Here is a 13,034-nt window from a genome sequence, read left to right as displayed (position 1 = left end):
CGGGATTTACAAACTACCATCGTATTATGGATTTCACTTAAGCACCGAGTTCATGCTGTGTGCTGATTGGTCAGTCTCCGATAATCATGCATGCGCCACTAATGTTAACAGCTGGATGAGTCTCTCAATCAAGGAAACAAACCAGTCAAAGCACAAGAAGAACTGAACTATTTAGCCAAACACAGGAGCCTTTCAGTTTTAGCTCAGAGCCTCTTCCCTGAGATGGATTATCTGGTCACACTAACTAAAAGTACCTATTCTGAACAACTATTTTTAGCTCCTTGCATAAAATAAATCTTTCACTTGATGGGCAATAAAACATGTTGCAGCTTCTTTCTACTGGCTGCTCGCCTGGCTGCTTCGAATTCTGCCCACCGCATGATGCGGTACAAAGGGGGGAGGAGATGAAAATTACTCATGTGGCAGCATTAATAACCCCTGTCCCACTGGGCCTCGCAGCGGCTTCATGTATTCACCAAGGCATGACTCATCAACCGCCTACTTCCTGCTCCCCAGTTTAGGAAGACAGAAAGGGCTGCGGCCGAAAGGCACCAGAAAAAACACGATTACCCACAAGTCTCTGTCTCATGGTTTTAAACGGCGGCCTATCAGGCCAGGGCAGCTCTGATATCTAGGAAACCCATTTTCCTAAATCAACTATATTTACCTGCATACGTGGGAGGGAGGGGAATTCATCAGTTTGCCATTCAGAAAAAAGGCAAAGGCTGTCACTTTTCTAACACACTTTCTTAACCCTGTTGTCCAGGACCGACTGTGAGAGCTGGTTTTTGTATCTGTCTGGCAATTAAAAAAATACCTAATTAATGTGTTGATTTAATCCTGCCTATGATTTAACACGCCTAAACATTTCCGTCAGTCTTTTCTGGGAAGTACATAATCCATCCATCCAACCGTCCATTTCTGTAACTGCTTGTCAGGGTCGTGGGAGCCTATCCTGGAGGTTATGGGTGTAATGCAGGGAACAACCCAGGATGGGGCACCAACCATCAATTTATTAAGTCCAATTAGCCTCAGCATGATTTTGGACTGTGGGGGGAAACCAGAGTACTTGGAGGAAACACTATGATAACATAAATACACATATATTATGTAAATTTACGTACTGATACTGAACTGCTAGTCATCTAAACACTTGATAAACTAACAATTATGTGAGCGTTAAGGCGAGTTGACAGATGCTGCTCATCAAATTCATGAGCAGCAATTCAACCATATTGAGAACACGGTCATATTTTACATGAATGCAGCTTAATATAACTTGAAATATGTTTTATTTAATATACCAGCCTTTAATAGATGCAAATTCTACATTAAGTATCTGACCAAATCATGCTTTATTAATTAAGAGCTTAGCTGGGGGAAGAACACTGTGTACACAGCAGCCCCATAGACCATCAGTTGGATAATTCATGTCCAGAGAGTACAAATCCAGACCAAGATTCTGCTTTAACCAACCAGTTAAGCATAAAGAGTCACAGTAGTACTCACCTGGTTGGTTGAAACAAAATCCCGGTCTGGATTTTTACTCTCTGGACCTGAATTACTCAAATCTGTAGATTTGTACAATGCTCATTTACTGCCTCGAATGTAATGCATTCACTGAAATGTCTAGAATAGAAGGTAATGTAAGAATAAAACATTGTTAAAGCCAATAATAATAAATCATTTGTAGCTGTACACTTGTATTTAACAGTAAAATATTAGTAGCAAGGGGCGGCATGGTGGTGCAGTGGTTAGCACTGTTGCCTCACACCTCTGGGACCTGGGTTCGAGTCTCCGCCTGGGTCACATGTGTGTGGAGTTTAAACTTTAAAATGAACAGGGCAGGTTTTATTTAGTGGCTTTAATAAAAGGTGTGTGATAATTGTCGTAACGCCCACATTTGCACATGCAGCAGGACTGCATGCATACACAGAAACTCTGACATTTGACACACGAATCTGCTCAGTAAAACCCTCAGCATGAATAATTGCAGTCTTTTGTGATACACATGATCTGAGATAGAGTTTGAACAACAGAGCAATATAAATTTAAAGTTAGAATTCACAAAAGGAGGATTAAAGATGTATTTTTAATATTTTAGACCTGTCATCGTGAACATTTGGCAAAAAAGGCATGGATATGAGTGAGTCTTTCAAGGTTGAAATACATGTTGAGCTTACAATGTCGAATGATTCAACCCAGTATGACTCAAACTGGCACTAGCTGCTTACAAGGTGCACATCGGGTTCATGTTTATTTTCACATTTAGCAATATACTTTTTTTTAAAATAGAATTCAGTAGTTTCGTTTCCACTGCTATTCATTTATCCTCAGCATATTTTTATTTTTTCACCGTCTATTCCCTGTCATTTGTACTGCTGTCCTGATTGTATGTTTAATTGTATACCTCATGCCACCACCTGCCTGTAAACAAATTCCTTGTACTTTTCGTACATCGCGAATAAAATATTCTGATTCTGATCCTAAATTTTGAAATGGATCATAAATAAAAACTATTCGTCACAGAACAAGATGGCAACTTATTTTACAAAATGTAGAAGCAGACCAATATTGGAAGACTAGGATTAAAACCGCTCGTTTAATTGTATTAAATATAGGCTTAAAATCTATTCAACGTTTCAATCATCAAATTAGATTTTGGGAAGTATACATTTAAAAAAAATGCTTTAATGCCTATGGAAAATAACTGAGAAAGAATAAGTGCTTTGTATTAAAAGAATTAAAATACTTTAAAATATTACATTTGTTTAAAGAACATCCAATAAATAGACTCTAATAAAGCTGGTCGCAATGCTCAATGCAGACTAATATGTGATACGTAGGACATATGCAAAGCATAAAAAAATACAAGCTAAAACTGTCTTATTTTTAAACAGCAATTTCCTGACAATTATTTCACAAGCAAGGACTCCCAGCTGTAATCTTAAAGGTCTGTGTGGCTCTCCACAGCAATATCGTTCTGACCCGTGACACAAAATTTCCAGCGATAATTGGCTGACTTATTGGACATGAACCAGAAGCAGGGAAAAGGCCACAGCATCTAAATGTCCGTATTCGGGGAAGGTTTCAGCATCATGGTAAAACGAGAAAAATCACCATGTGAAGTGAGCAATGTCATGTGTCTGTAGACATGAAAAGTGGTCGATTATTAATAGCAGAGAATATATAACAAGCATCTGTACTTGGTTGCTTTGTACCAGCATCAATTAGCAGCGTATCAGCTGATTATTGTACTTCCTGGACTAAACAAGAGAGAAAAACAAGCCATCAAACCAAAAAAAAAAAATCAAAGCATAAAAACCAACTACAATTTCCTATTTCTGGCTCTCAACACAAACCATCTTCATTGACAGGAGTGGCACGATCTGAACTGATAATGACTGCAGGTACAGATGACAACAATGATAGGACCATCTTCTCTGCTACTTAGAAACAAACCTCACAGGACAGAAAAACAGCCACCCTGATGGTGTCGCAGACCACACGAAAATATCACTGCATAAATGACGCTACTCAAAAACTACTCACGGCAACCAGGAGGTTAGGCAGAGTAGAGATAGTGGATTCATGCCGCATCATGATTATTTTCTGAAGACGAAGGCAGCGGTGAACATTCATGAGTTCAGCAAAAGAGACCCTTTTCTGTTTTGCATGCATAGGCTGCGCCTCAGTCCTGTCTTAATACTTCCTATGCGAAAATAGCTAAACACTTCTAAAAATAAACGGTACATGAAATTAAGAGTACAATACAGCACAACCATGATTGCATTTTAATAGCCAGGATCCCTGCCGAAAAACTATTCCACACCACTTGTATTTGTTTACAGTGAACCATACTGCAGTTGCAAACACATATGCAAAGACTCCTTTATTTTCTGGTCCATGTTAGCAAGGTTTCCAAACGAACTCTCTAACTCTGATGCAGACCAGCATTGCTGCTACTGGGATCTCTCACTACTTAGAGGCACGCATATAAACTGAAGCCCAAACATGCACGACCCAATTTGCTGACACAGTGCATTGCACCCTTATGCATGCCAGTGAAGTTGCCAAGGGCCTGTGCCCCCCCCCCCCCAGGACAGAACAGTCACACTCACATTTCCCATACTTACAGGAGCTTTACAGTGGCGCTACGAGCAGGTCAAACACAAAGACAGACTGCAAATCCATCTCAGTCAGCACACCTTCAAACGTGCTAGAGTTTGTTTCCTTCTGAGAAAGGACCATTGCCCTGTGGCATACTGCGGTCTGCTCTTCTCACCCTCCACACTGGAAAGAAACAAAGTGAACTTAGTTCATACTACAGCTTACAGTACGTGTGAATGCCTAGAATGTGTTACAAATGGCAGGTGGCTGCCACTGCAGCTTCGCTCTGTCAGAGGAAGCTGCCCTCCTTTACCAACTTTAACTGCACATAAACAGCAGTCTGTCTGCATGTTTGCACCCACCTGCATGAGTGAATATGAGCTTCTTTCAGGAGGAATTTCACTGTGCCATTTGTTCATAGATCTGTGTGTCTGTCGGCATACAAGTTTCCACAGACATAACATGTTGCAAGTCTGTATGATATGGGCGTGCACGACCACCAGTCCTGCACATGGTTACTCCTGTGTAACGTAACAGTACAGGGTCTGCTTGTTAGCACACTGGCATGGACTAGAAGTTGGGTTAGAGTTGGACTAGAAATGAACTTAACTCAATCTAAAAGTTATTCAGGAGGGTTGACTGCCTCGCTTAACCTACTGAATGTGAAAAGAAAAAACCCCCAACAGTATATTCAGCTTTAGTCATGCCTTCTCTCAAGACAAGCTAAGCTTCCTGGTTTCCATTTCAGTGTGGTATTTCGTTTCCTCATAATGAATGATAGATAGTAAAGTGTCACTAAAGAATAAACAAACAAGCGGTAAGAGGCTGTGGCTTAGGGGCAGTGATCTGCCATGTTCACTGTCCCCGGCTGGCTCTAGGTTACAGTCCACCACGTAGACCTCACTACTTTTATTTTCTTTTAACAAATGAAGGGGAAAAACAACTTGCATTACATGATTCAAATCAGGAATGCCTTTGCCATCTTTTGTCAGTGCAGTCGGACAGAAAGCAGACTTTCGCTGGCCACAATGTGGAAACAGTGCCAGGGTCTCAGTGACATCGCCGGCGACCACAAAGGGCGTCACAAAAGCCATCGGAGCAGACGTGTTGGCGCCGTCTGGAATGCAAGCTGGCACGACCCCCAAGCCCACAGAGCCATCGTCACTAGTGCGAAAGAGTTGTGTCGACTGTTCTCACAAACAGACGCTCTCCCACTAATGCATGAGTCTGGCTGAGATTGGGGTTCTGGCCAGAGATTTTAGCTCAGTAATCGTTTCAAATAAAACAGTCAGGGTTATCGTCTAGAATTGGCTTGAAGTCTAAAATTCTTCATAGCAAAGTTTACCCACAGTGAGTTTAAGCCATACTTTACCAACATCTGCTGCCAAGGGTTATTTACTGATAAAGCTATAGTCCGATACTAAAATATTAATTTTTACGGCTGCCGTTCACAATCTACAAAATGCACATTCCTGACTTTTCAGCTCAACTATGATAAAATAGAGAGGCGGAAGATATGACCAAAATGCCACAAAACAATATCTTTGGTTAGGATCACGATTAAAGATAGAGATATATATTTTTTTTTGTTTACAAGCCAACCAAATAGGTATGTATGTAGTTCTGATTAATAACCACTTGCAACTTAACCAGAAATTCTATCCTCACGAGAAACGCTGTGTACCCTTATAATAACAAACTTAAGGTATTAAATCACTTTACATATAAAGGAAACTGACTCATTATACCAAAAGCATTTTTATTAATTAAGTATCAAAAGTTTTGAGTACACATTCACGATTATATGAATGGTAAATTTCGAAATATCACTAGATCAGTCCACGTAGAATTTTGCCAATCCAAATCATTTCCACAAATCAAAACAGAACCATTTTTTGGAACCAATTATTCCCTATCAGCCAAACCGCATGCAGTACATTAAACACCATTTATTGCATGATGTGAGTGCAACATTTTTAGCTGTCTGATGGCATAAAAAGATTTATTTTTTTAACCAAGTTAGCTAAATATTAGAAAAGAGTAGTTCAAGATCTAGTGACTAAGTTAGGATCCACTGAGACAGATAATTGACAAAGATGTGAGATATTCAGACAGCATGAAGATGTTGCTGTCGCCTGTAAAAATAATAGCAGTGTCAAGTAGTGCTGTATCGTGATAATTCTGAAACACTTATTGCAACCAGCCACAATTAATTATCATCATATCGCCCACCACTACTAAAATGTTACTTTAAAACCACTGCTACGTGAAATATGATAAAGAAAAGCAGTTTTTGGGGCTTACTGGCAGTTTGTACACTGCATGGAATACAGAGAAGAAAAGAAAAGGAAAATACACTGAAAATCCTTTTCTTACTGTTAAAAAAACTTTTACTAAAACATACACAGGTGTGTAATTATATCTTTGTGGGGACGCTCCATTCATTTCTATGGGGAAAACTCTAATCCCAACACAATGACCTAAACCCCTAATGAGCCCTAACCTTAACCATAAGTAACCAAACAAAATACGTGAGTTTTGACATTTTTACTTTCATGATTGTATTCACAGATCTTTGTGGGCACCTGAAAAATCGTCCCCACAACGTTAAATAAAAGAGGTTTTTATTACACAATGTAAAATAAACATGACACACACACACACACACACACACACAGAAAGGAACCAATCATTTTTCTCAAAACCAAAGAGGCAATTATGTCAGAGAGTGTGATTGCGGCCTGGAACTGACCCAAATGACAGCGATCGGGACATAGTACAATGTGTACACCCAGGATGGGATGCCAGACAGACAGACAGACACACACACACACACACACACACACACTACAGGAAACATAAAGCCGCCAGTCAGCCGGACTTTGGACTTATTACTTTGGACTTTGTACCTGGAGAAAAGCTGTGCACAGCCTGCTAACTCCAGACAGACAGACCTAAGGTGGCATGGAGAGAACATGCTAACTCCACACAGACAGACCTAAGGTGGCATGGAGAGAACATGCTAACTCCACACAGACAGACCTAAGGTGGCATGGAGTGAACATGCTAACTCCACACACATGGCCCTAAGATTATTCGAACCTTTAGTGTACAGTGAACAACAGCAATACATTTGTCTGATAAAAATTCACAAGGCGCACATTCATATGCAAGCAAGGCTAGAAAACCGTCTTTGCGAGGAAACGTGTCTCACAAGGGGCAGTGATTGCATTATCACATACTCAATTTATCTTGTTATCTAATCAAGCAAAAACTGAAGTCCTAACTACCGGTTCAGATTCGAAGACATTCTAAATAAGAAAAAAATCCTGAATATAATCATTAACTGTCACAAAATCCTCGTGGCTTATTTTATAATTTTATTTTATTCAACTGTTTCAGAACTTTTCAGAAGGTTTAAAACAATTAGATTTTTTTTTTTCACATTACAGAATTCCAGAGTACAGAATTAAAGAAAATGCTGGCAATTTTCAAGTCAATTTGGCCTGATTTTAAAAGACGGGACTTACAAGAACTGAACAGCCACTCAGACAGAAAATACAAATATGAGAGAGGGGGTGGCAAGCGACAGAATGAGTCAGGTTTGGAAAATCTCCGACAGTGGGCCACCGGCCGCTGCCCTCTGCTGCCTGCCCCGGGCGGAACCTCCGCTTCATTTTTTTCGCTTTGTTTGAAACTCTGCTGTTTCTCGGCCCCTGGCAGCCCACCCATACCATAGTTCCTGACAAGCCCACACCCCCTCCCTCCCCTCGCCCCCCTACAGGGAGCCTGTGAAACAGCTGATAAAGAGGGCTGGGTCTCAGCGGCTCGCCGTGACACTGTTTTCCCTCGGACTGGAAGCCACAGCCCAGCCGCGAGGCGCTTCCTGTTCTCACGGAGCACCTCTCTGCACTTCTGCAGTTGCTGTGCATGGAACCCTGCCTTCCACACCAATACGGCCTCCTCCGGCGTGCCGACAGGCAGCGGCAACGCCGGGTCTGCCACGGACCGTGGGCTATGGACGTGTGCCGGATGACAAAAACGAGAGTCGCCAGACCTCCAGAGCGAATTAAAATTGTGCTGCCCGGGAAAGCATTCGCCCATTCATGTTGGTCAACTGGGTGGCAGGCGGCATAGGGAATAAGGCAGGGGATCAGCCTGCTGCCAAGCTGCCAATCCACTGCAGGGCGTGAGCGCACGCACACACACACACACACACACACACACACACACACACACACACACACACACACACACACACACACACTACGGGTAATTCAGGCATAATGCTTTTAGGTTTAAAACATAAATAAATATGAGACAGTGTGAGGTGAGCTGGTTACTCACTGTTCGTCCCCCGCTTTCTTAATCCAGGCCACGTCGCACTGTTCGCAGATGCCTGGCATGTCCTGCAGGGGGCAGAAAGACAGACATCAGGACTGGGACGCTCACGCCATGCATTTAGGGTGAGATACTCTCACATGTGACGGGACCTCTTGGGGGAAGGGTACGCCTGCATCGCCACCTACTGGGCGGCACAAGCAACAGCTATAAGCCCGAGACGGCAGGACTTCACTGGCGCCTGTCACTACGGTGGTCTAACCTTATCTGCCCCTTCATGGGTACCCTGCATCAAAAAGGCATCACAGTGTTGCTGGTTGACAGATGGGGCTATTAACTTCATACTGATCCCCGGTCAACATGTACTGACAGGTACTGTAAGCACTCTGATCGCATTGCAGAGGTCTTTACTCAAACTTAAGGTACAGAAGTAAAAGCAAGAGATCACATTTTATCAAACTAGCATAATAAATTCATCTTCTTTGTTTTTATTTATGTAGAAGATGCTTTTAAACAAAGAAATGTAAATTACAGAGAAAGCAGGGTCAGCCAGTCCCTGCAACAATTGGGGCTTAAGGGCCTTGATCAGGGGCCCAACAATAACTCACTCTTCCAACCCTGGGATTGGAACCAGCGACCTACCGATCACCTAACCTGCTCAGTCACTCTCCACCCTCGATACTTATTTAGGAGTAAGTGCAACTAATTGACTTGATTATCAAGTTCATAATTAGTGTCCAATAAGTCACTCCATTCTGCCTATAACAAGCTTTAATTAAGAGGAGAGCATCTCCGCGCAGTAAGTTCTGTATGGCTGTGGGGGGCGCTGTGCTCGGCGGCCCCTGACCTGTTGCCTTTGGGAGCTCTGCCGCAGCTCCTCGCGCAGCCGCTCGCACTCGGCCTTCAGCTCCTCCTCCCGCTGACAGGCGCCCTGGGCCTCGTGCCGCGCCCCCTCCAGCTCCGCCTCCAGCCTCTGCAGCTTCATGTCAGTAAGGGTGTCCAGGCTGCGTGAGCTCTGCAGGGTCAGGGCTGGGCAGTCCAACACTGTGGGCGTGGGAACACATGCAAGGCGTCATGCCCATCCAGTGGAACCCCAACATGCTCATCAATCAGCTATTTATCTCCCGGATTACCAGTTCACCTAGAAATAATGACCTCGGACAGTATGAGGCAAGCATCAGGCCTGCAGGAAACGCACCCTGGGATAAAGATACATGCCACACACAGCGGCGCTGGAAGCAGCGGTACTGAGAGTGATTCAGCTCCCCTTCTGTGCTATTTCGTCAAAGATAAACATAGTGTGGGGTTAATTATCATGCAGTGGCTCAGAGGCATAAGAACGCAAGAAATTTACAAACGAGAGGAGGCCATTCAGCCCATCGAGCTCGTCTGGGGAGAACTTAACTAATAGCTCAGAGTTGTTAAAATCTTATCTAGTGTTGATTTAAAGGAACCCAGGGTTTTAGCTTGCACTACACTAACAGGAAGACTATTCCATGCTCTAACTACATGCTGTGTAAAGAAGTGCTTTCTCAAATCCAGTTTAAAATGTTGTCCCGCTAGTTTCCACCTATGGCCACGAGTTCTTGTATTTGAACTAATATTGAAGTCACCATTTGGCTGAACAGCATCCAGACCTGTTAGAATCTTATATACCTGGATCATGTCCCCCCTTAGTCTCCTTTGCCTGAGGCTGAACAGATTCAGCTCAGCTAACCTCTCCTCATAAGACATAACTCTAAGACCAGGAATCATTTTTGTGGCCCTACGTTGCACCTTTTCCAAGGCAGCAATGTCCTTTTTAAGGTATGGTGACCAAACCTGCGCACAATATTCCAGGTGGGGTCTTACCAAGGAATTGTATAATCCAAGCATTACCTCTCTTGACTTAAACTCTACACACCTAGAGATGTAACCCAACAACCTATCGGCCTTTTTATTGCTTCCCCACACTGGAGAGAGTGGGACATGGAAGCATCAACATACACACCAAGGTCTACCTTTATTTCTGTGGAACCCATAAAATACCTGCTCTTAATATTTCTCCTCCCTGCATGAATTACCTTACATCTGTCTACAACAAATACATGAGCTGATGTTATGATTATTTCACCAAAATTTCCAACGTTATTAGCTCTTTATAGGTACTGATGATACAAAAGAACTTCAGTAATGTCTATTGGTGGTTCAGACTTTCAGCGGACTGAGCTTCTCCGCACCTTTGGTCACATGCACACACACAGAAAAAGTGTAACACCCTTAACGTCTACAGCTGAATAACCCAGGCTTGCCAGCTCTCAGGCAACTGGTATGACTCTCACGCTTACGCAAGAAATCTTATATATTATTCCATTATAAACCTAAAATTAGCTACATCAGAAACGTTGGGAAAGTTTACAGACTGTTGGGACGATGTAAAACGCTTTGCAGAGCAGTTTCCAAGTGAGGTCAGTTAACGTGGAAGGTGGTTTCCTTAGAATTCACATGAACGTAAATCGGCAGCTGTGCGTTTTAAAAACGATCGAGACGATAAGGTGGGATGTGACGGTTGATTATTATTTCACGATCATTGTTTCATGCAGGCTACGAAATACCTGAGCTACAGTGCCACAAAGTGGTTATTCGTTTTTTTCCATCATTAGATTTTTCGCACATGGGCTCCCAGCTGACCAACTGACGGTGCGCCGCAGTCAGTCCTCGCAAAGCTAAACTAGTCAACAGCCTGTTTCCACTCAGTGACGCAAATTAACAGCGAATGATTGCTGCAGCTCGTTTGCGTTTTTTCCCCCTTCTCTGACTCCGGTATTCTTTTGTAATTTTTCTTTTTGGTGACGCACTGCAATAACGTGAACGGGCGTTTTGCAGCTGCCTCTCTCATGCTGGTGACTTGGCTTTGGGGGAGGCAGCGCCAGAGAAGACGTAGGCATCAGCAGCGCACACGCGTGTGGAGGTTCACCACAAGCTACACCGGCGCATCACCAACCTCACTGAAATCCCATTACCAGTATCAGAACGATCACAATATATAAACAATATAAATAATGGTGCTTATTTTACTTCTAATTAAAAAAAATCTGTCTGCAATACGGAGATTGCAACTGTAGGGCCATAAAGAGGCGATATGCACATTTTCGCAATATCGCCTTTAACCAGCTTGCTCAGCCGTGTTACCATTACATTACTGAAGATCCTAGTTTGAGGGATAACATTTCGCATACTGTCGCTGTAGGAATGTGGTGAAACTGCAGAGCGAAAACCTCTACCTGCCATCCGGACCCTTAATTGTTTGAAGAACAAAGGGTATCCCGTGAGTGCATGCTGCCACCTGGTGGCCCATGAGTCACCTATCGATACTTCTATTGCTCCATTTATATAAATCATTGTCATTCTCCCATCAGATAATCACGGATTGAAGACGACCTGACGATCGATTGATGTAGGAGCGTACCTACGTAATTATTCTTACTGTAATCATGTTTTTATATCTAGAAAAAAACAAGTAATGGGGGCGGCATGGTGGTGCAGTGGTTAGCACTGTTGCCTCACACCTCTGGGACCCGGGTTCGAGTCTCCGCCTGGGTTACATGTGTGTGGAGTTTGCATGTTCTCCCCATGTCGTCATGGGGTTTCCTCTGGGTACTCCGGTTTCCCCCCACAGTCTAAAACATGCTGAGGCTAATTGGAGTTGCCCATAGGAATCCGTGTGAGAGTGAATGGTGTGTGAGTGTGCCCTGCGATGGACTGGCCCCCCATCCTGGGTTGTTCCCTGCCTCGTGCCCATTGCTTCTGGGATAGACTCCGGACCCCCCGCGACCCAGTAGGATATGCGGTTTGGAAAATGGATGGAAAACAAGTAATTTAAGTAGAGTGGCACTCAGAGTAGAAACATGAAACAGTCGTCCATCCATCCATCAATCCTCCAACCATGTATATTGGTTGGGGGTGCAAGTGAGCAGGAGTCTATGCCAGGCAGGGTGCAGGGTGCAAAGCTGCCACCACACACACTTCAGACATAATGCCAGTTCCTCACAGGGATCCACGCAGACGCAGTCAGACACACAATGGCCAATTCGGTGATACCGGTTAATCTAACTGAATGTCCGAAGAAACAATTACAGTAATGAGAATTATTACAATAATAATAATATACAAGTTACTGATCCCAATTCTTCGAAACGATTCCTTGTCAAACATATGTATGAGAAGGATAATTTCGGGACTGATGGGGATGGTGACCCCCCTGCATTTGTGTTGCTTAGCGCCGGTTTTGTCAGCTTTGGTGCCACATGGCTTCCCCAGCGTCCCGGCCGCTAGCGTGCGGCTCCACACGGCACATCGACTCCCAGCGAATCTGCGCTCCTGTTAATCGCTGCCTATACCGTGTGTGAAAGAAACAGCTGGCACCGGCCGTCGTGTGGCGGGGCACCTCCGCTCATGACTAATGCCTCTGAGTGAGAAGTAGCTCGCTGCCTCCGTGCCCAGTAAGGTGTCCCACCTGAATGGGTCCGGTACATTGACAACGATGCAAAACCACTATGAAAAAGCCCCGCAAACTGAGTCACCTTTCACAAAAACACAGTTTC

The 13,034-nt window shown here is 43.6% G+C and overlaps 2 protein-coding genes across 3 annotated transcripts in view; one reads left to right on the top strand and one right to left on the bottom strand.

Moving 5' to 3' along the window:
* pdk2a (pyruvate dehydrogenase kinase 2a) overlaps positions 1-13,034 on the top strand; it is a 116,915-nt gene that overhangs the window by 35,132 nt on the left and 68,749 nt on the right. The window lies entirely within an intron of this gene.
* tbkbp1 (TBK1 binding protein 1) overlaps positions 1-13,034 on the bottom strand; it is an 87,849-nt gene that overhangs the window by 31,658 nt on the left and 43,157 nt on the right. For both annotated transcript variants that reach the window (XM_049015202.1, XM_049015201.1), the window contains 2 exons: positions 9,299-9,495; positions 8,458-8,519 (listed from right to left, as the gene is read on the bottom strand). In XM_049015202.1, the coding sequence (XP_048871159.1) occupies positions 8,458-8,519; positions 9,299-9,495 (259 nt within the window). The remainder of the gene's footprint in view (positions 1-8,457; positions 8,520-9,298; positions 9,496-13,034) is intronic.

The sequence above is a fragment of the Brienomyrus brachyistius genome, chromosome 5 (assembly GCF_023856365.1).
Source record: "Brienomyrus brachyistius isolate T26 chromosome 5, BBRACH_0.4, whole genome shotgun sequence".
NCBI classification, from domain to species: Eukaryota; Metazoa; Chordata; class Actinopteri; order Osteoglossiformes; family Mormyridae; genus Brienomyrus; species Brienomyrus brachyistius.
Note: the sequence above shows the minus strand (reverse complement) of the source record. Positions and strands in the feature narration are given on the sequence as shown.